Source organism: Melozone crissalis, unplaced genomic scaffold (assembly GCF_028551555.1).
Source record: "Melozone crissalis strain CALT ecotype California unplaced genomic scaffold, PUWL_Pcris_2 ptg000020l_1, whole genome shotgun sequence".
Taxonomy (NCBI): domain Eukaryota; kingdom Metazoa; phylum Chordata; class Aves; order Passeriformes; family Passerellidae; genus Melozone; species Melozone crissalis.
In genome coordinates, this window is record NW_026535798.1 from 1137024 (window position 1) to 1159442 (window position 22419).

General features: G+C 51.4%; 1 protein-coding gene across 1 annotated transcript in view; it reads left to right on the top strand.

Moving 5' to 3' along the window:
- The window catches only part of LOC128937662 (CUB and sushi domain-containing protein 2-like), a 142206-nt gene that overhangs the window by 106675 nt on the left and 13112 nt on the right, over positions 1-22419 (top strand). The window contains exons 39-56 of the mRNA XM_054277457.1: positions 1563-1740; positions 2330-2475; positions 3439-3519; positions 3607-3720; positions 4345-4533; positions 5267-5413; positions 6040-6228; positions 7565-7750; positions 9524-9718; positions 11541-11714; positions 12685-12858; positions 13882-14055; positions 14914-15102; positions 17308-17481; positions 18409-18591; positions 19577-19753; positions 20041-20220; positions 21904-22077. Coding sequence (XP_054133432.1) covers positions 1563-1740; positions 2330-2475; positions 3439-3519; positions 3607-3720; positions 4345-4533; positions 5267-5413; positions 6040-6228; positions 7565-7750; positions 9524-9718; positions 11541-11714; positions 12685-12858; positions 13882-14055; positions 14914-15102; positions 17308-17481; positions 18409-18591; positions 19577-19753; positions 20041-20220; positions 21904-22077 — 3024 coding nt within the window. The remainder of the gene's footprint in view (positions 1-1562; positions 1741-2329; positions 2476-3438; positions 3520-3606; positions 3721-4344; positions 4534-5266; positions 5414-6039; positions 6229-7564; positions 7751-9523; positions 9719-11540; positions 11715-12684; positions 12859-13881; positions 14056-14913; positions 15103-17307; positions 17482-18408; positions 18592-19576; positions 19754-20040; positions 20221-21903; positions 22078-22419) is intronic.

The following is a 22419-nucleotide window of genomic DNA, read 5'->3' on the forward strand; positions in this document are numbered from 1 at the left end:
CCTTGGGATGCTCTGGGAGCAAAGGTGTGGCTGGGAATGAGCTCTTGGAGGGATCCACGAGGTGTTTTGGTGAACATTTGGGGTGTTTTGGCAGCTTCTGAGGGAGGTTTGAGTCTTGGGGAGTCTTGAGCACCAACAGGAACTGGGACCACTCCCTGCCCAGGTGTAAAGGTACAGCCTGGGCTCACCTGGGCACAGCACTTCAGCTCCTTGGGATGGGCTGGGATTGCTCTGGGAGCAAAGGTGTGGCTGGGAATGAGCTCTTGGAGGGATCTATGAGGTGTTCTGGTGAATATTTGGGGTGTTTTGGCAGCTTCTGAGGGAGGTTTGAGTCTTGGGGAGTCTTGAGCACCAGCAGGAACTGGGATCACTCCCTGCCCAGGTGTGAAGGTACGGCCTGGGCTCACCTGGGCACGGCGCTTCAGCTCCTTGGGATGCTCTGGGAGCAAAGACATGGCTGGGAATGGGCTCTTGGAGGGATCCATGAGGTATTTTGGTGAATATTTGGGGTGTTTTGGCAGCTTCTGATGGGGGTCTTGGGGAGTCTTGAGCACCAACAGGAACTGGGATCACCCCCTGCCCAGGTGTGAAGGTACGGCCTGGGCTCACCTGGGCATGGCACTTCAGCTCCTTGGGATGGGCTGGGATTGCTCTGGGAGCAAAGGTGTGGATGGGAATGAGCTCTTGGAAGGAAATGTGGTCTCCATGAGGTGTTTTGGTGAATATTTGGGGTGTTTCAAGGGGTTTGAGTCTTGGGGTGCGGTTGAGGAGAATCTGTGTCTCACCTTCCTGCTGGAGCTGTTATTTCTGTATGGCACAGTCCAGGGGCCTTGGAGTGATAATTCCTTGCTGCTTTATTCCCTCAACAACACCCAGCTTCCATTGATCTAGCTCTGATAAATAAAAATAATCACTGATAAAAGAGTATTGCAGCTCTGAGGACTCTGGGTGTGTCCCTGTCTGCCTCCTTCATGGGTATCTCCTGAATGATCCAGGTGGGAGATCCTCAGGAATCTTCCAAGGTGGTTTTTCTTCTGAAAGCTGTGCTCAGAGGACTCTGCAGGCTGAAGATTCACAATCCAGGCATCCAAACTCATCCAAATTCTCTTTTCCCCCCCCCCTCATGGCTGTTTCAGCCTTTCACCCCTCGGGCTGCTGGCCGGAATTCTGTGGGATTTGCTTCCAGAAGGGTTTCAGGTGAACCTTTGAGAAGTTCAGAGCTGCTTATTGAAGATTTCCCAGCCCATTTCCCAGGAGCACTGACCTTTATGCCAGCACTGGCTCTGCAGGAGCTGTGCAAGGAGGGAGAGAGGTGATATTTGCCCTCTTGTAAGTCCTTGAACCCCAGAGAACACAAAGAGCTGAATCCTCAGCTGCTCTTTCAGTGCTTGCAGCAGAGAGGAATTATTTCAGGCAAGTTAGGACAAAATCTGGATTTTTCTGTATGCAGAATTGTTACTTTTGTACAAAAAAAAAAAAAAAAAGGAATAAAAATGGGATATAAGGATGTTTTAAGGGGATATTTCCTCACTGGGTTTGTGTTTCTCTCTGCTTCCCTGCAGTGCCTTGTGGGGGCAATGTCACAGCCCAGAATGGGACGGTTTACTCTCCTGGCTTCCCCAACCAGTACCCAAATTCCCAGGATTGCACCTGGCTGCTGACAGTGCCCGTGGGATATGGGATCCACCTGAACTTCACCCTGCTGCAGACAGAGCCCTACAACGACTTCATCACTGTCTGGTGGGTGCAGGGGGTCACTCCAAGGACTCATTTTGGGAAATAATCCTGGCTTTGAAGCAGCAGCAACTGAGAATGGGACCCCTGGGATCCCCTTTGCAAGCTGGGAGCTTCTGGTGTTTTGGAGAAGAGAAGAGAAATTAAAAATTTTTTGAGCTTTCTTTCAATATGAATAAATAAAAATATTATTTATAATGATAATCTCCATTATTTATTAAGAATGGAGATTATCAGCTTCAGGTAGCCACTCTGATTAAAGGGTTTGTGACCAAAGTTTGAGCTTTTGGCACTCAAAGTCTGACCTTCAGAATATCCCCTGGTATTCTGGAGGGGATATTCAGAATCCATTATTTGCTGGGCAAACAGGGAGTGAAATTCCTTTGGGAAACAGGTCCTAATTCCTCAGTTTTTGAGGTTAAAAGTGAAATTTGTGTTTCTGATTGTCCAGCTGGGAGCCAGGAGAAGTTGTAGGGGTTTAACTGGAGCAGGGGTTGTGAAATGTGGATGCGGGAAAAGGGAAGGAAAGCCTAGGTTGGGTTCCTAGGCTTAAATCCTTGGAAAAATCAATTTTTCCTTGTGTTCCTGCCATCAGGGACGGGCCCCAGCAAACAGCCCCACAGCTGGGGGTGTTCACAGGCAACTCAGCCAAGAAATCTGCCCAGAGCTCCTCCAACCAGGTCCTGCTGAAATTCCACAGCGACGGCGCCAACGGGGGCATCTTCGCCATCTACTTCTATGGTCTGAGCTGCTGCTTCCCTTGGGGGGGGGAAATGTTGGGAATATTGGGAATAGATCTGGGAATATGCAAAAAAAATACTCTTTTATCCCGAGTTTTCCACAGTTTTTCAGCCCAGTTTTTTTTTTTAATGAAGTTTTTCAGGCTGGGTTTCCCAAGGAAGTTTTTCAGACGAGTTTTTCTCCACAAGGTTTATCAAACCAAGTTTTTTTCCAGGAAGTTTTTCAGCCCAGTTTCTTTTTCCATGAAATTTTTCAAACCAGTTTTGTTCCAGGAAGTTTTTCAGCCCACTTTTTTCCCCCAAACTTTATCAAACCAAGTTTTTTCCAGGAAGTTTTTCAGTCCATTTTTTTTCCCACAAAATCTTTCCAACCAGTTTTTTCTAGGAAGTTTTTCAGCCCAGTTTTTTCCAGAAAGATTTTCAGCCCATTTATATTTTTTCCCCCACAAAATTTTTCAAACCAATTTTTTTCCAGGAAGTTTTTCAGCTCAATTTTTTTTTTTCCACTAAGTCTTTCAAACCAGTTTTTTTCTAGGAAGTTTTTAGTCCTGGAATCTCCTTGTGGAAAAGGAGGAATTTTCTGGTGGAAAGGGAGGGATTTTCTGGTGGAAAAGAAGGGTTTTCCTTGTGGGGAAAGAGCAATTTCTTTGTGGAAAGGGAGGATTTTCCTTATAGAAAAGGAGGAATTTCCTGGTGGAGAGGGAGGAATATCCTAATGGAGAGAGAGGAATTTCCTGATGGAAAGGGAGGAATTTCATTGTGGAAGGGGAGGAATTTCCTTATGGAGAGGGAGGAATTTCATTGTGGAAAGGGAGGAATTTCCTAATGGAGAGGGAGGATTTTCCTGGTGGAAAGGGAGGAATTTCCTTATAAAAAAAGGAGAATTTCCTGGTGGAAAGGGAGGAATTTCCCTGCTTCCATCAGGGCTGTGTTCATGATGTTCTGCTCCTCCCTTGCTTTCCAGCTTTCCAGCTTTTCCGCTGCCAGCCTCCCACCATGGTTCCCAATGCCGAGATCATCACAGAGAACGAGGAGTTCAACATTGGTAAAGCCTTCCCTCATCCTCCTCATCCTCATTCCAGTTTTTTAATTGCATTTCCCCCTCCCATCCCTGTTTTCCATCCCTTCCCAGGTGACATTGTCAGGTACCGCTGCCTCCCTGGCTTCACCCTCATTGGGAACGAAATCCTCACCTGCAAACTGGGCACCCACCTGCAGTTTGAGGGACCCCCACCCACCTGTGAAGGTAAAAAATCCATAAATCCCACATTTCCCTGCTCAGGGAAGGAGCTGGGGGAGGTTTGTTGGCACATTTTTCATCCTTGGGATTCATTTTCCCGTTTTTAGGAGTGTGGGATTTTTGGGAGGAGGGAGTGAGACCCTCCCTGAGCAGGAATTGGAGTTCTCATGTCCAGTTTGGGATCCCATTTTGGGATTCTTTGAGCCCCAGGGATCAAGGCAGTGGGAATGGTTTGTTGGCTTTGCTGCTTCTTGTTCCTGTGAGAAAATTGTTGGGATTTGTGGGATTTTGGGATTCTTTGAGCCCCAGGGATCAAGGCATTGGGAATGGTTTGTTGGCTGCTTTTTGCTCCTTTCTTTGAGTGTGACAGTTTTTGGGATTTGTGGGATATGGGGATTCTTTGAGCCCCAGGGATCAAAGCAGTGGGAATGGTTAGTTGGCTTTGCTGCTTTTTGCTCCTTTCCTTAAGTGTGACGATTTTTGGGATTTGGGGATTCTTTGAGCCCCAGGGATCAAGGAGTGCAGGGGTCGTGCTCTGCCTTGAGCTGGCTCATCAGGACAGACCCCTTGTGCTTCCATCCTTCCTCTGAAAAATGTTCATTCCCACTGAATGTCCATCTCCATCCCCAGTGCACTGCCCCATGAACCAGCTGATGACGGATTCCACCGGGGTGATCCTGAGCCAGAGCTTCCTGGGGAGCTACCCCCACTTCCAGACCTGCTCCTGGGTGGTGAAGGTGGAGCCAGGCTACAACATCTCCCTCACCATCGAGTACTTCCTCAGCGAGAAGCAGTTCGATGAGTTTGAAATCTTTGATGGTGAGAGATTCCCTCCCCTTTCCATCCCAAATCCTCCTGGGGTTCCATGATCCCAACCAGTCAAGGGGGAAGGAGCATTCCAGGGCCAGCTTCCCACCTGGAAACTCCTGCTTGCCTTCCAGAAAGTTCCTCACTGATTCCTGGCATAAGGAAACAGCTGCAATTTGATTTTTTGGGATGGATCTGAAGGATTTTTCCAAGGGGGAGGAGTTGGGTGTGACGGTGTTCACAGGGGTCCCAGGATGAGGGAAGAGATGAGGATCTGACTCCATGTTTCAGAAGGCTTGATTTATTATTTTATTATATATATATTATATTAAAGAATACTATACTAAGCTATACTAAAGAATACAGAAAGGATACTTACAAGCTAAAAAGATAATAATGAAAACTCGTGACTCTTTCCAGAGTCCTGACACAGCTTGGCTCTGATTGGCCAAAAAGTGAAAACAACTCACAGCAGATATCAATGAAACAATCACCTGTGGGTAAACAATCTCCAAACACATTCCAGATGAGCAAAACACAGGAGAAGCAAATAAGAAAAGAATTGTTTTCCTTTTTAAACACATTCCAATGGAGCAAAACACAGGCGAAGCAAATCAGAGAATTATTATTTTCCTTTTTCTCTGAGGCTTCTCAGCTTCCCAGGAGAAAAATCCTGGGATTTTTCAAAAAAATGTGAATGCCACACTGTGACTTGTCCCTTTTCCCTGTCCCCTGTTCCTGGCAGGTCCCTCAGGGCAGAGCCCCCTGCTGCTGTCCCTCAGTGGGAATTACTCAGCCCCTCTGACCGTCACCAGCAGCGGGAACAGCGTTTTCCTGCGCTGGTCCTCCGACCATGCCTACAACAGGAAAGGCTTCAAAATCCGCTACTCTGGTGAGTCCCAGCTGCCTCTGCCAGCAGCAGGAGCAGCTCCAGAGCCGGGAGGATCCGTGGGATTCCTGCAGAGATCCAGCTGGCAGGGCAGGAGCTGCCAAGGCAGGGAAGGGACAAAGCCGGGCACGTTCCAAGTTGGGAGGTTGGGAAAGGCAGGGTCTGTCCAGGAGAAACCTTGGAGCTTTGGCTCAGTCTCAACCAATCTGTAACAATCAGGATTGTGGGATCACAGTCAGGAGAAATTCCAGGGAGAAACCTTGGAGCTTTGGCTCATTTCCCAACCACTCCTCAGAACCAGAAGCCTGATGTGGAGAGTCATTGATGCCAGGGAATGGATATTGGGAAAGGTTTCTGGATGAGGAGGTGGCCAGGCACTGGAAAAGTCTGTCCAGGCTTTTCTCAGCAAATGAATTAAGGAATATTCAATTACCAGGAATGACTCCTTATTCCTGGAGCTGGCTGAGGCTCAGATCAGAGCCCCGTGCTCCATCCCTGCTTCGACTCCGCGTTTATCCATCGCCGATTTTTGTTTTGGGGATTTTGGGGAAGCTCGGTGTAATTCCTGGGAGTGGGAAGGGAATGACCCTGCTGCTGACTGGTTTTCTTTTCCCTGCCCTCCTTGCCAGCTCCCTACTGCAGCCTCCCCCAGCCCCCAGCCCACGGGATGATCCTGAGCCACTCCGGGCTGCGCCCCGGCAGCTCCGTGCGCTTCGGCTGCGACGCCGGCTACCGCCTGGTGGGACACAGCACCTCCACCTGCAGCCAGCACCCCCAGGGCCACTTCCACTGGAGGGAAGCCATCCCCCTGTGCCAAGGTGAGAGCAGGGACACGCTGGGATCGAGTTCTGAGAGTCCCTGGAAAAGCAGGGGGAAAAAAAATAAATATTGGAATTGGGTAATGTTGGGAGCAGGCTCGGAGCGCTGAGGGTGATCCTCGTCTGCAGGGGTTTGGGAATAGATGGCAAAGAGGGAAAGGAATGACTGGGAGCTGGAAAAGGTTGGATTTTCCAGGTGCTTTCTGTTCCCTGGGAGAGCCATTGTATTCAGCCTGGCACCCAGCACCCCCAGGGCCACTTCCACTGGAGGGAAGCCATCCCCCTGTGCCAAAGTGAGAGCAGGGATGGGTTGGGATCAAGTTCTGAGAGTCCCTGGAAAAGCAGTGAAAAAGAATCAACATTGGAATTGGGTAATTGGGTGTTGAGAACCAGCTCGGAGCGCTGAGGGTTATCCTCGTCTGCAAGACTTTGGGAATAGATGGCAAAGAGGGAAGGGAATGACTGGGAGCTGGAAAAGAGCAGCAGGGAAAAAGTTGGATTTTCCAGGTGCTTTCTGTTCCCTGGGAGAGCCATTGGTATTCAGCCTGGCAGCCTGTCTAGACATCAGGCCTTGGAGAGGGATTGACCAGCCCTGAGCTCGCTGCAGTGACACTCCTGTCACCATCAGTGCCAACAGGGATGGAGCTGCTGACACCTCTCAGAATTCACCTGCCAGCTGCTCTGGGATCCTGCTCCATGCTGGGGCAGGAATGGGACAAAACCTGAGCCTTGCATGGCAAATGCAAATTAAGTAGAACGATAGAGAGTTTATCACGGGGTGAAAAAGTAGATTTTGGGGTTTTTAGAATGGGGGTTCAGGGGGCAAGATGGAGGAATCTGGGTGTGTCCAGCCTTTCTCCTTCTTCTTCTTGGCCTCCATCTTCTGCTGTGATGGTGGCACTTTTAGATTGGTTTAGAGTAGAAGCTCGCTGTCTAACATAGGTGATAGGCATTGGAAAGTTATTGTAAATAATGTACACATAGGTTTTAGTATAAAAAGATAACAACACTGCCCTGGGGGTGGCCAGAGTGTCTTGGACTGTCTTGCTGAGCAAACCTCGGCTGGAAAGGAGAAAGAATTTTATAGATAAGATACAATAAACAACCTTGAGAATGAGAACTGAAGAGCCCTGACTCCTTCTTCAAGCGCCAGACTGGGAAAAGAGACTTTCTAACACATCTTGGGGTCACTCTGAGCAGCTAGAGGCCCCGACAATCCTTTATGAAGGGTGGGCACTCCCAGTAGGAAAGTTCGGGATCCAGGATTGCAATTTGGGATAAAACCACCAGCTCCCTGATTTTTATTTTTTGTTTAAGATGTGTTTTCTCTTCCCAGCTCTCTCCTGTGGCATTCCCAGAGCCCCAAGGAACGGGGTTGTCTTTGGGAAGGAGTACACGGTGGGCACCAAGGCCGTGTACCAGTGCAATGAGGGATTCCAGCTGCAGCCGGGCGCCGAGCCCAGCACCGAGTGCCTGCAGGATGGAGTGTGGAGCAACGGGAACCAGCCCCCTCTGTGCCTGGGTGAGTGGGGACTGGGGCTGCCCAGACAGCAGGGAGGCCTTTGGGGCTGCCTAAGACACAGGCCAAACAAAAGTTAAAAGTATAAAGCAGTTCTATTTATTGAAGGGTTTTCAGGTACATTTAGGGCTGATGAAGCTCCCCAGGGGCTGCACCCAAAATGGACAATGGGTCATAGTTTTTCACACTTTTATAAGTTTAACCCCCAACATGCCAATGGATCAATCTCCCAATTAACTTCAGTTAACAAAGTCATTTTCACAGAAAGAGTGGTCAAATACTGGAATCATCTAGCCAGGGAGGTGGTGGAGTCACCATCCCTCAATGTGTTTAAAAAAAGACTGGATGTGGCACTTGGTGCCATGATCTAGTTGAGATGTTAGAACATGGGTTGGACTCGATGATCTTAAAGGTCTCTTCCAACCTAGAAATTCTGTGATTCCGTGATTTACCCCAAGTTTGCTCCCCCAAACCCACTTGTGTTTCCATTTCTCAAGGCCTGAGACAATGAGGTGTCCTTGATTCCCATTTTATGATTTTAACCCCATTGCAAGGCATTTTTCTCTTTGGGTTTCAGGCAACATCACCACTTACAACATTATCCACAAAATTTTCCTTTTAATTCTCAACAACAGCCTCACCAGGGGATACATCCCTTGTGGTGGTGTTCACAGGGGTCCCAGGACGAAGGAAGAGATGAGAATCTTGACTCCAGGTTTCAGAAGGCTGATTTATTATTTTATGATATATATTATATTAAAAGAAAATAATATACTAAAAGAATAGAAGAAAGGATTTCATCAGAAGGCTGGAAAAGGAAGGGAGAGGAATGATAATAAAATCTTGTGACTGGCCAGAGAGTCCAAGACAGCTGGGCTGTGATTGGCCATTAATTAAAAACAACCACATGAGACCAATCACCAATCACCTGTTGCATTCCACAGCAGCAGATAACCATTGTTTACATTTCATTTCTGAGACCTCTCAGCTTCTCAGGAGAAAAAATCCTGGCAAAAAGATTTTTCATAAACCATGCCCATGACACACCCCTCATTAAAAACCCACCACACTGGGACTTTTTTGGCGGGGTTAAAACCTCACTGAACCATCTCTGTGTGCCACTTTCCCTGTGCCATTTCCCGCGTGCCATTTCCCCTGTGCCATTTCCTGTGTGCCATTTTCCCTGTGCCATTTTCCCTGTGCCATTTCCCTTGTGCCATTTCCTTTGTGCCATTTCCCGCGTGCCATTTTCCACGTGCCATTTTCCCTGTGCCATTTTCCCTGTGCCATTTCCCTTGTGCCATTTCCCATGTGCCATTTACCGCGTGCCATTTCCCATGCACCATTTCCCCTGTGCCACTTCTGTGTGCCATTTCCCACGTGCCATTTCCTGTGTTCCATTTCCCGTGTGCCATTTCCTTTGTGCCATTTCCCGCGTGCCATTTTCCACGTGCCATTTTCCCTGTGCCATTTCCTGTATGCCATTTCCCTTGTGCCATTTCCTTTGTGCCATTTCCTTTGTGCCATTTTCCCTGCACCATTTCCCGCGTGCCCTTTTCCCTGTGCCATTTCCCTTGTGCCATTTCCCATGTGCCATTTACCGCGTGCCATTTCCCACGTGCCATTTCCTGTGTTCCATTTCCCGTGTGCCATTTCCCACGTGCCATTTCCCGCGTTCCATTTCCCATGTCCCATTTCCCTTGTGCCATTTCCCATGGCCCATTTCCCACGTGCCATTTCCCATGTCCCATTTCCCCTGTTCCATTCCCCCCTCAGCTGTGACGTGCCCCGACGTGGGCAGCATCGCGGTGGAGCACGGCCGCTGGCGCCTCACCTACGAGGTGCAGTACCACTACAACGCCCAGCTGATGCTCATCTGCGACCCTGGCTACTACTACACGGGCCAGAGGGTCATCCGCTGCCAGGCCAACGGCACCTGGAGCATCGGGCAGCCCGTGCCCACCTGCAAAAGTAAGGGCAGGGGCGCCCCAGGGTGGCACCGGGGGCTGGGGTTGGGTTTGGGGTCAGTAAATGCCAAGCTGGGGGGATTCAGGGTGGTGCTGGTGGGTGATCGTACTTTGGGTACAGGATGGGATGGTTTGGTGCAGATTGGGGAGGAAATTGGTGCAGATTTTGGGAGGAAGTCACCAGGGACTGGTTTTGTGATTGGGCTCAATAAATGCCAGCCTTGGGGGTTTCAGGGTGTTGCTGATGGGTGACCATGGATAATCAAGGAGATGGTGTCCTTTGGGTACAGGATGGAATGGTTTGGTGCAGATTTTGGGAGGAAATCCATTCCTGGAAGGGCAGGGAGTGGCTGGGATGGATTTCACAGAGCAGCATCGCCAGGAGCTGGTTTTGTGTTTGGGGTCAGCAAATCCCAGCCCTGAGGGTTTCAGGATGATGCTGGTGGGTAATCATGGCTAACCAAGGAGATGGTGCCCTTTGGGTACAGGATGGGATGGTTTGGTGCAGATTTTGGGAGCAAATCTATCCCTGTGAGGGCAGGTTGGTGCTGGGATGGATTTCCCAGAGGAGCTGTGGCTGCCCCATCCCTTCCAACCTACCCTATCCCTGTTGGAGCAAACTGGGATCATGGAAGGTGTCGTCTCTGCTGTGGGGTAGAACTCAATTACTCTCGTCAGCAGCTGAGGCAGAGACAGCAGAGCTGCTGGAAGGGATTGGGATGCAGGGAGATGCCTGGAAGTGAATCCTGGTTTAATCCCAGCACTTCCCTGGGATCTGAAGCCCTTCAGCTCAGCTGTTGCTGTGGGGTCCCAGCAGCTTCTCTGCCACAGCTGCTCTGAAGTCAGGGCTTTTAAGGAGGGAAAATAAAGAATTCTGCTGTCAAGCCTCAGCTCTCACACAAACACCAGGTTTACAAGGGTAACAGTGTCACCTGCAAATCAAACCCAACGGGGCACGCCAGCAGCTCTCAGTTGTTCTGACACCACTGCTGTGCTTTGCATCTCTCCCTTTGTCAGAGGTGCAGGGTTTTTCTCTCCAAGTGCAGACAGAGGCAGCAAAGCCTCTCCTTCCCTGCTGCCTGCCTTTGTTTGTGGAGCTGTGACTGCTGGTGTGGGTGACAGATGTGCTTCTCCCCCTGCCAGCTCTTCCTCTGGATCCGGGAGCAGGAGCCTGACCTCCTTTTGTTCCCTCAGCCTTATTGCCACCTAAATCCAAGTGACAGCATCTTGGCAGCGCCCCGAGGTCAGCAGCACCCAGCGGGAGCTCTGCAGGCTTGGCAGAGCTTGAAGGCAGAGAAAATGAAGATAAAACCAAGAGTTCTGAGGGGGAGGTTGGGTTTGCAGAGGCTCCTGCATCCCACAAACCCAGCTGGGATCTGCAGATCTTGGGATTTTGGATTGTGGGGGAAAGCTGGGTGTCACTTTTAATTATGAACTTTGTGCCATTCCAAGGTCAGGGCTTGGAGCAGCCTGGCCTAGTGGGAGATGTCCCCACTCATGGCCTTTAAGGTCCCTTCCATGATTCTGTGGGGCTTCTGGGAATCAGGCTTAATGACAGAAAAATATTCCTCTGTGAGGAAGCTCTGGTGTGAAAAACTCCTTTGGTTCTTTCCCAGCCTGTCTTTAGTGTTCCCCTGTATCCTGAAGCATAAATATGAACAGCTCTTATTTTTGTCACCTCATCTTACATGGCTCTGGAATGATCACAATTCCTGGAATTATTTAATGAACTTTCCCACTCCAGCAGCAACTCCTGGTGCTGTGCCTGGATGCATTCCTTCAAAACCCAGCCTGTTCTCTCACTTATCCTTTGGGATCTGTCCTAGTTATCTCCTGTGGGGACCTGCCCACGCCTCCCAACGGGAACAAGATCGGGACCCTCACCAGCTACGGGGCCACTGCCATCTTCTCCTGCAACACTGGCTACACCCTGGTGGGCTCCCGGGTCAGGGAGTGCATGGCCAACGGGCTCTGGAGCGGGGCTGAGGTCAGGTGTCTGGGTAGGTACCTTTGGGATGCTCCTGCGGCATCCACGGGTGTGGGAAAGGCTCCTTGGGAGGGAACAGGGGGTTTAGGGACTGACATCCACCCTGCGGGGTTTGAAGGGGGTGTAAAAGGGAGGCAGAGTTGGATTCCTGCGTCCTCCAGAGGTGTGAGGTGCTGGGAGAGTTTTGGGGTGAGGATAGTTGGTTGGGACTGCAGAGTGTTGAGGTGACAGCCTGGAGGTGAAAGAGGATGGGTGTGGATGGATATTGGGGTGGATTCTTCCCTATAAACAGCATGATGTGGATTGGCCAGAGAAGCTGGGGCTGCCCCATCCCTGAAAGTGTCCAAGGAGAGGTTGGAGAGGATGGCCAGGGATGGTGGAAGGTGTCCCTGTGGACAACCCTTATGTTCCCTTCCAACCCAAACCAATCTGGGCATCATGAACCCCATCCATGCCCAGAGAAGCTGTGGCTGCCCCATCCACAGCTGGAAGTGTCCAAGGAGAGCTTGGACAGGGCTTGGAGTAACCAGGGATGGTGGAAAGTGTCCCTGTGGACAACCCTTATGTTCCCTTCCAACCTAAACCAGTCAGGGCATTGTGAACCCCCATCCCTGCCCAGAGAAGCTGTGGCTGCCCCATCCCTGGAAGAGTCCAAGGAGAGGTTGGACAGGCTGACTTGGCATGGTGGAAGGTGTCCCTGTGGACAACCCTTATGTTCCCTTCCAACCCAAACCAATCTGGGCATCTCCAAACCTCATCCATGCCCAGAAAAGCTGTGGCTGCCCCATCCACAGCTGGAAGTGTCCAAGGAGAGGTTGGATTTGACATGGTAGAGGTGTCCCTATGGACAACCCTTGCATTCCCTTGCAACCCATCCCGGTCTGGGCTTCTCCTCACCCCAAACCCGCAGAGATCCCCCGATGCCCTTTGGGGACACCTTTGCTGGGCTCTCCAGCTGATTGCTGCCGTTCTGTCCCCTCCAGCCGGGCACTGTGGCGTGCCCAGCCCCATTGTGAACGGGCAGATCAACGGGGAGAACTACAACTACCGTGGCAGCGTGGTGTACCAGTGCCAGCCCGGCTTCCGCCTCATCGGCATGTCCGTGCGCATCTGCCAGCAGGACCACCGCTGGTCCGGGAAAACGCCTGTCTGTGTGCGTAAGTATTGTCATTGCTTCACCCTGGGGGGACATCCCGGCCTGGAAGGGGCTGGGGAAGGGGTTGGGGAAGGGGCTGGGCAGAGCTCACACCCCCAAAGTGTGGGGTGGTTGAGGTATGAGGTGGTTGTGCTGCGCGCGCGTTCGGGGTGTTTTGCTATCAAGACTCCATTTTGTTCATGCAGGAAAAAACCTATTCTTTATTCACACAACTCATTTTTATGCAGTTTTACAGACCTCATGTGTCTTTCCAATTGGTTAGTAGCTTTCTGGCTAATTACTTTATTGGTCTGTGTCCATCAAATCTTTCTGTTCTTAAATTCTTGTGTGCGTCAGTACTTGTCATTCCTTCAGCCCTGAGGGGACATCCCAGCCTGGAGGGCCTGGAAGGGGCTGGGCAGAGCTCACACCCTCGAGGTGTGGGGTGGCCATGCACACACCTTTGGGGTGTTTTTTTATCAAGACTCCATTTTCTTCATGCAGGAAAAAACCCATTCTTTATTCACATAACTCATTTTTATGTAGTTTTAGTCACACACCTCACGTGTGACTCCAATTGGTTGGTAGGTTTCTTGCCAGTTATTCTGTTGGTGAGTAAAAGGTATTTTACTTGTCCATCAAATCTTTCTGTTCTTAAATTCTTGTGTTCATCAGTACTTGTCATTCCTTCAGCCCAGGGGGGACAGGGAGAGAGGGAGGGAACAACAGAGTTTGGATGCGTGGGGTGGTGTGGGGTTAAGAGCAGGAGCTGGGATTTTTGGAGAGGGATGTGTGGTGTAAATCAGTGGGATCCTGGCACTCGGCTGCCTGGAGAGGGATGCAGGGAATTCCTGGAGCAAATAAAACCTAAAAAAATCCCTTTTTTTCAATGTCATCCTGTATCTCAACAGAGAAGCCCCAAATCTTTGGGGTTTGGGATTGATGTGGCGGTTTTTATGCTCTCCTACCTTCACATCTTTTTCCAATGAATAATCCACTTTTCTCCAGGAATAAATCCAGTGACATTTCCATTTTGTCCTTGCAGCCATCACCTGTGGCCACCCTGGCAACCCCCCCAACGGCCTCACCCAGGGCTCCCAGTTCAACCTCAACGACGTGGCCAAATTCCAGTGCAACCCCGGATTCCGCCTGGAGGGAGCTTCCCAATCCCAGTGCCTGGCCAACGGCCAGTGGAGCAGCACCCTGCCCTCCTGCCGAGGTCAGTCTGGCCTTCCCTGGGGATTCTCCATGATCCCAAGCCAGAAATCCCTGGAAACCACCCAGGGGATGTGGTTGGAGATGCCAGGGATGCTGTAAATCCCACGGGATTTCCTCACCTCAATGCGTTCTCCAAGGAGTTGGAGCGTGTTGGAAATTTGGGATCAGACCCAAATTTGGGCTCAGAGGGTGTTAAAGGCAGGCACAGATCAGATCAGATTTGGGATCAGACCCAAATTTGGGCTCAGAGGGTGTTAAAGGCAGGCACAGCCCTACAAACACGCCCTGGTGGTCACAATCCATGTCCATGGAAAATCAGGATCTCTCCTCTGCTCCCCCCCAAATCACCTTGTCCAACCTCCTCGTTTATCTTCCCAGGAAATATCTTCCCACAGCTTTGTGCAGAGCCCTTTTCCCTCTTTCCCCATGGGATCAGCACTCAGATTCACTTCCCAAATCCCCTCCCCTCCCTGCACTCCCTCCCTCTGCATCTCCCTAATCCAGGATCTCTGGCCATGCTGGATTATCAATTATTCCCAAAAAAATCCCGGTTTGGGATCAGTTATTCCCAGCTGGATAATCTCAATCCCAATTTGGAGATCCAGCCTCTGCTGCTGGGTGACAACCTGCAGGATTGCCTGGACTCCCTTTTTCACAAGAAATTTTTCCACTCCCACCCTCAAAAATCTCGGAGAAAAAAAAAAATCTCAGAGAAAAAATCTCGGGAAAAAAATCTTAAATCAGCATAAAATCTTCAACTTCCCACCAATTTTTTTTTTTTTTTTTTAAACCCCACATTTTCTGCCTCACTTTTCGCTTCCCATTATTTTCTGGGTGTTGTTCTGTTGTCTGTTTGCAGTTGTGAACTGTTCTGACCCCGGGCACCTGGAAAACAGCGTGCGGCAAGTGCAGCCGAGCGGCCCGCACAGGTTCAGCTTCGGCACCACCGTGTCCTATCAGTGCAGCCACGGATTTTATCTGTTGGGGACGCACGTCCTGACGTGCCAGGGCGATGGCACGTGGGACAGAGCCCTCCCCCAGTGCCTTTGTAAGTGGCCCCAACCCCTCTCCCTGTCCAGCGCATCTCGTGGGGGTCAGCAGGATTCGTGAGGGAAAATCCATCCCAAAAAAAATCCCCACAAAAAAATCCACGTGGGAATGGTCCCAGTGGTTTCAGGAGTTTCCTAGGGAGGGGGTTTTGGGGTTGAGGAGAGGATCCTCCTGGAGGCATTCTCTGTGTAGGGAAAGGCAGATCCCAATGGGTTTGGGGGTTCCAGGTGGAATCCTGATGGGTTTTGGGGTTGAGGAGAGGATCCTCCTGGAGGGCATTCTCAGGAAACGGTGGATCCTGATGGATTTTAGGGTTTGAAGAGAGGATTCTGCTGGAGGGGTTTCTCTGTGTAGGGACAGGTGGATCCCAGTGGATTTGGGGGCGTTCCAGGTGGAATCCCAATGAATTTTGGGGTTTGAAGAAAGAATTCTGGTGGAGGAGGTCCTCTGTCTCGGGACAGGCAGATCCTGATGCATTTTGGGGGTTTCAGGTGGAATCCTGATGTGTTTTAGGGTTTGAGGAGAGGATACTGGTGGAGGGGGTTCTCTTTGTGAGGACACATGAATCCCAGTGGATTTTAGGGGTTCCAGGTGGAATCCCAATGAATTTTGGGATTTGAGGGGAGGATACTGCTGGAGAGGGTTCTCTATGTAGAGACAGGTGGATTCCATTGGATTTTAGGGGTTCCAGGTGGAATCCTAATGAATTTTAGGGTTTGAGGAAAAGGGACATTCTCTGTGTAGGGACAGGTAGATCCTGATGGATTTTGTGGGATTCCAGGTGGAATTCCTATGGGTTTTGGGGTTTGAGGAGAGGATCCTGCTGGAGGCATTCTCTATATAGGAACAGGCAGATCCCAATGAATTTTGGGGATTCTGAGTGGAATCCTAATGAATTTTGGGGTTTGAGGAAAGGACCCTGATAAGGACATTCTTTGTAGGGAGAGGTGCATCCTGATGCATTTTGGGGGATTCTGGGTGGAATTCTAATGAATTTTGGGGTTTGAGGAAAGGATCCTGCTGGAAGGCATTCTCTATGTAGGGACGGGTGGATCCTGATGGATTTTGGGGATTCCAGGTGGAATCCCAATGAATTTTGGGGTTCGAGGAGAGGATCCTGCTAGGGACATTCTCTATGTAGGGCCAGGTGGATCCTGATGGATTTTGGGGGTTTCAGGTGGAATCCCAATGAATTTTGGGGTTTGAGGAGAGGATCCTGCTAGGGACGTTCTCTTTGTAAGGACAGGCAGATCCCAATGGATTTTGGGTGTTCCAGGTGGAATCCTGATGGGTTGTGGGGTTTGAGGAGAGGATCCTGCTGGGATAGTGCAGGTGGAGAGGGCAGGAGCAGCTCTGGAGCACAGGGAGAGCTCACCTGAGTGGCTGAGGGTACACCTGGGTGAGTGAGGACTCACCTGAGTGAGTGAGTCTCAATCTTACACTGGGAATTTGGGATCCAGAGTGGATTTTAGCTGCCTTAGGGAGGTGCAGGCAGGAGCAGCCCCACCCCAGCATGACCATTTTGTCCCTTTGGGCACCAAACCAGCTGCAATCCCATTCCCTGCCCAACTCCAGAAATTCCAATTGGCTTGAGCTGTTCCAAAGCTGGGATTGTTCCTTTTGTTTTTCCCACGTTTCTCCCTCCACACCAAATCCTACCAAGCAGTTTTGGGCACGTTTTCCTTTCCTTTTGTCCTCTCCTCACCCCTTGCATGGATCCTGGGGAGCTGGTGAGTGATGATCCATGTTCCCACAGCCGGGAGGGAATTCCTGTTAAAACCCCAATCCCAGGTTCCCTCAGCCTCCTTGAGTACAAGGGATCTCCTTCCTCCATTTTATCTCGCAGAAAACGTTGGGATTTGGAGGATTTGTTGACATTTGGAAACCCAGGTCAATTTTACCACTGATTCCTTGGATTCCTGGGTTTCAAAGTTTAAAAAAAAAGGAGATTTTCTTATGTTTTTGTTTCCTGTGTGTTGAACTTCCCTGTGAGGATGGGGAGGCTTTGGCACATGTGCCAAGAGCAGCTGGGACTGTCCTCATCCCTGGAAGTGTCCAAGGCCAGGCTGGACAGGGCTTGGAGCAACCAGGGATAGGGAAAAGCGTCCCTGCCCATGGAAAGGAGTGGCACTAACTGACATTTAAGGTCCCCCCAAGCCAGAATTCTGGATCCCCGGGTGCTGAAGCCGTGTCTCTGTTGCAGTGGTGTCCTGTGGCCACCCCGGGTCCCCTCCCCACGCGCAGATCTCGGGGGACAAGCACACGGTGGGCTCCGTGGTCAGGTACAGCTGCCTGGGCCGGCGCACGCTGGTGGGCAATGCCACGAGGATGTGCCAGCTGGACGGGCGCTGGAGCGGCTCCCTGCCACACTGCTCGGGTGAGGGGGCTTGGGAAGGGCCCTGGGGGGCACACAGACATGGTCACCTGTTCATGGTCACCTGTTCATGGTCATCTGTTCTTGGTCAGCTGTTCTTCGTCACCTGTTCATGGTCACCTGGCTATGGTCATCCATTTATGGTCACCCAGCCACAGTCAGCTGGCCATGGTCACCTGTTTGTTGTCACCCATTCATGGTCATCCCTTCTTGGTCACCTGTTCATGGTCACTGCCATTCATGGTCACCCAGCCACAGTCAGCTGGCCATGGTCACCTGTTCGTGGTCACCCAGACACCATCACCTGTTCATGGTCACCTGTTCTTGGTCACCTGTTCGTGGTCACCCAGATACCATCAGCTGGCCATGGTCACCCGTTCATGGTCACCTGTTCTTGGTCACCTGGTCATGGTCACCCAGACACCATCAGCTGGCCATGGTCACTCGTTCATGGTCACCCATCCATTGTCATCACCTCCCACCCATCATCACCTACTCTTGTGCCTTGAGGAGGAGGCACCTCCCTCCCCTTCCCTTACCTGAACTTCCCTTCCCTGGACACCCCCAACCCTTCCCTTTTCCCCTTTTCTCTTTTCCCCTTTTCCCCTTTTCCCCTTTTCCCTTCCCTTCCTCCCACGCTCCAACCCTCCTTGTTCCCTCACTTCCAGCTGCTCAGGGCTGGCTTGGAGCACGTGGGAATTCCTTCACGGAGGGGAAACATCCCTGGGGCTGATGCTGGAGCCTCCACCTTGGGATTCAGGAATTGTGGCCATGTTTGCATCCATCTCAAAACCAGGGGGGCTCACGGAATCAGGGAATGTTTAATTTGGAGTTCCACTGCTCTGCTGGGGGTGGAATTCCCGGTGAGGGTGACAAGGGACAGGAGCCTCCATCCCTGGTGGCTGTGGTGACTCTGTGCTCTCCTGGCAGGGGGCAGCCAGGGCGTGTGTGGCGACCCCGGGATCCCTTCGCACGGGATCGGGCTGGGGGACGCCTTCGACGTGGGCAGCGTGGTGCGGTTCAGCTGCGAGCCCGGCTACTCCCTGCGCGGCTCCTCCAAGAGGGTCTGCCACGCCAACGGTTCCTGGAGCGGCACGCAGCCCGAGTGCGAAGGTACTGCTGCGACACGGGGCTCTTCTGTGTCCCCAGAATCACTCTGATGTCTCCAGGGCTGTTCTGGTGTCCCTAGGACTGCCCCGGTGTTCCCAGAGCTGCCCTGTTGTCCCCAGAGCTGTTCCACTATCCTCAGGACTGCCCCAGTGTCCCCAGAATTGCTCTGATGTCCCCCGAGCTGCCCCAGTGTCCCCAGAGCTCTTCTGGTGTCCCCAGGACTGCCCAGGTGTCCCCAGAATTACTCTGATGTCCCCCGAGCTGCCCCAGTGTCCCCAGTACTGTTCTGGTGTCCCCAGAGCTGCCCCAGTGTCCCCAGAGCTGTTCTGGTGTCCCCAGAGCTGCCCCAGTGTCCCCAGAGTTGTTCTGGTGTCCCCAGGACTATCCCGGTGTCCCCAGAATTGCTCTGATGTCCCCAGAGCTGCCCCAGTGTCCCCAGAATTGCTCTGATGCCCTCAGCGCTGCCCTGGTGTCCTCAGGACTGCCCCGGTGTCCCCAGAGCTATTCTGGTGTCCCCAGAGCTGCCCTGGTGTCTCCAGAACACCTCCAGTGTCCCCAGAGCTGCCCTGGGGTCCCCAGGACTGCCCAGGTGTCCCCAGAATTACTCTGATGTCACCAGAGCTGCCCCAGTGTCCCCAGAGTTATTCTGGTGTCCCCAGAGCTGCCCCGGTGTCCCCAGAACTGCCCCAGTGTCCCCAGAATTGCTCTGATGTCCCCCAGCTGCCCCAATGTCCCCAGGACTGTTCTATTGTCCCCAGAGCTATTCTCATGTCCCCAGAGCTGTCCTGGTGTCCCCAGAACTGCTCTAGTGTCCCCAGAATGGCTCTGGTGTCCCCAGAACTGTTCTCATGTCCCCAGAAGTGTTCTCATGTCCTCAGAACTTGCCTTTCCTGAGCACAGGCAATGCAGGAGGAACCCCTCGGAGCCCTGGGGGTCGGTTTGTGGTTTCTGGGTGATTTTAATTGAATTTCCCCGTTTCCCCTGGCAGTGATTTCCTGCGGGAACCCCGGGACTCCCAGCAACGCCAGGGTGATCTTCAACGACGGCCTGGTGTTCTCCAGCTCCATCATCTACCAGTGCAGGGAGGGTTATTACTCCACTGGGGTGCTGAGCAGGCACTGCACCGTCAATGGCACCTGGACTGGGACCAGCCCCGAGTGCACTGGTGAGCACTGGTGGCGCCTCTGGTTTTAACTTTTATATTTCTCAGGTTCTGTGCTGCTTTGGTGTGTGGGTCTGGGCTTCATATCAGGGATGGTGAGCTCTGTGCACAGAGCAGGGAGACAAAACAATTCCTGCTCCAGCTGGGCACCAAGGACAAATGAACCAAATCGCAGGCTGCAAACCTGCTCCACATTTAACTGGTTAAACCCCACCTGGAAAAAAACATTCAGGACCATCCCAGGCGTGGTTCCAGCTGCCAGAAATTCTCCTTTTTCCCTTCCTTGGCAGTGATCAACTGTGGAGACCCCGGCGTGCCGGCCAATGGGCTGAGGCTGGGCAGTGACTTCACCTACAACAAATCCGTGGTGTTCCAGTGCACTCCTGGCTTCATGATGGAGTCAGACAGAGCTGCTGCCCTCACCTGCACCAAAGACCGCACCTGGAACGGCACCAAACCCGTCTGCAAGGGTAAGGAACCCTGCAGGACACAAGTTTTGGAGGCCACCAGAGTTTCCATGAAAGCCTGGCTGGGCGTTCCTCATCTCCCTCATTCCACACACAAAGTTTGGCATTTGTCAGGGAAGCAGCAACGCCTTGCTGTGCTCAGGGCTATCAATCTGTGCCTGGCAGGGAGGGAAGGAGTTGCTGCTCTCCTTCAAAGCCCAGGGAGTAAAGTGATTTTGCACAAAAAACTCGGATCAAGCTCAGATGAAATATTGTGTTTTTCCAGCAGACGCTGTGCTGGCATCACCCAGAAACATCTGAAAAATGTTCCCTGCGAGTCTTTTCATTATTCTGAGATGGCTCCTGTGGTTCAGAGATAGAAAAGGGAAATAGGAAAGCAGTGGCTGGGCAGGCTGGATCTGTTTTCCTGACCCCCCAGCACAGATAAAATGTGTGGCAGCATCGCTGCATTCCTTTAAAAATCTGGAAAATTCACCTGTCACGGAACTGATATAAAAACAGGCCACATAAAAACCCTCAAATGCGCTCCAGCTCCTTCAGAGGCTGTAAAGAGCAATTCTTCCTCTCCTTTTTCATCCTCTGCACTGAGCAAATGCTGCAGAAATGATCCAGAATGTGGCCAAGAGTCTCATTTGGAGGCACAGGTTTGGCTGCTCTGAGCTGAAGAGCAGAGCGCTGCAAAAATGTCATCTCCAAACACCCCAGAGTGGGTGAAAACCCGACAGGTTGTGGCTTCAACTGCTCGTCTGAGCCTCAGCCAGGTTGTCCAAAATGTGTGAATCTTCGGGGAAATCGGGGATGAGCTTTCACACCATGTCAGGGCAGATTTTTACCTTCAGCTGGGAACGAGCGTTGACTTCAAAATCGGATTTGTGGAGATGCTGAGGGAAAAGTTCTTCCCCCAGAGGGTGGTGGGGCACTGAGCAGAGCCCCAGGATCTCAAGGAATGTTTGGACAACGCTCTCAGGGATGCACAGGGGGGGATTTTGGGGTGTCTGTGCAGGGCCAGGGCTTGGATGATCCTCATGGATCCCTTCCCATGGGATATTTCATTATTTGGGATTGAACTGCAAACTTTGAAGGGTTTGACCCCACTTTGTGCCAATCCTGGGAGATGCTCTTGGAGAGCAGGAGGTGACTTTGCACCTAGGTGGAATTTGCTTGTTAATGGAAATAATTAAGAAGTGGAGAGACCTGACTCTTCCTTTTCCTTTTCCTTTTCCTTTTCCTTTTCCTTTTCCTTTTCCTTTTCCTTTTCCTTTTCCTTTTCCTTTTCCTTTTTTCCTTGTCCTATTCCTTCTCCTCCTTTTCTTGTCCTCCTTTTCCTCCTTCTTCTCCTTCTTCTCCTCCTCCTTCTTTTCCTCCTTCTTCTTCTCCTTCTCCTCCTTCTTTTCCTCCTTTTCCTCCTTTTCCTCCTTTTCCTCCGTTTCCTCATTTTCTTCCTTTTCTCCCTTTTCTCCATTTTCTCCCTTTTCTCCCTTTTCCTTCTTCTCCTTCTCCTCCTTCTCCTTCTTTTCCATTTCCTTCTTTTCCTCCTCTTCTTCCTTCTTCTCCTTCTTCTTCTTCTCCTTCTTCTCCTTCTTCTTCTCCTTTTCCTCCTTCTTCTCCTCCTCCTTCTTCTCTTTGTCATCCTCCTTTTCCATTTCCTCCTTTTCCTCCTTCTCCTTCTTTTTCCTCCTCCCCCAGCCATCACCTGCAGAGCTCCCCAGGCCATTCCCAACGGGAAGGTGGTGGGGTCAGATTTCAGCTGGGGTTCCAGCATCAGCTACGCCTGCCTGGAGGGTTACCAGCTGTCCCTGCCCGCCGTGCTCACCTGCGAGGGCAACGGCTCCTGGAGCGGGGAGATCCCCCAGTGCTTCCGTGAGTAGCCACCTGCCCTCTCCTCCACCAGGATTCTGCTTCAAATCCAGCTTTTTAGGGCTTTTTCCAAGTTTTTTCCCCAAGCTCTGTGTCACTGAGCAGCTCAGGGTTTAGAGGGATCTTGCTGTGCTTCGTGCCCCGTTCATAAATGGAGTTTTCCAGCAGCTGGAGTGGGAATTTTTGGTGCTATGGGGATGGTTCAAGAGTTTGGAGCCAAAGTCTGGCTGCTCTCCCACCTCCTTCATGGCTTGGTTTTTTGGGAGCCTTGCTTTGGCATCTGTGAAGTGCAGGCGGGGACACAGGTGGTCACTCTACCCCTTGTGACAGAAGGGTGATGCCACA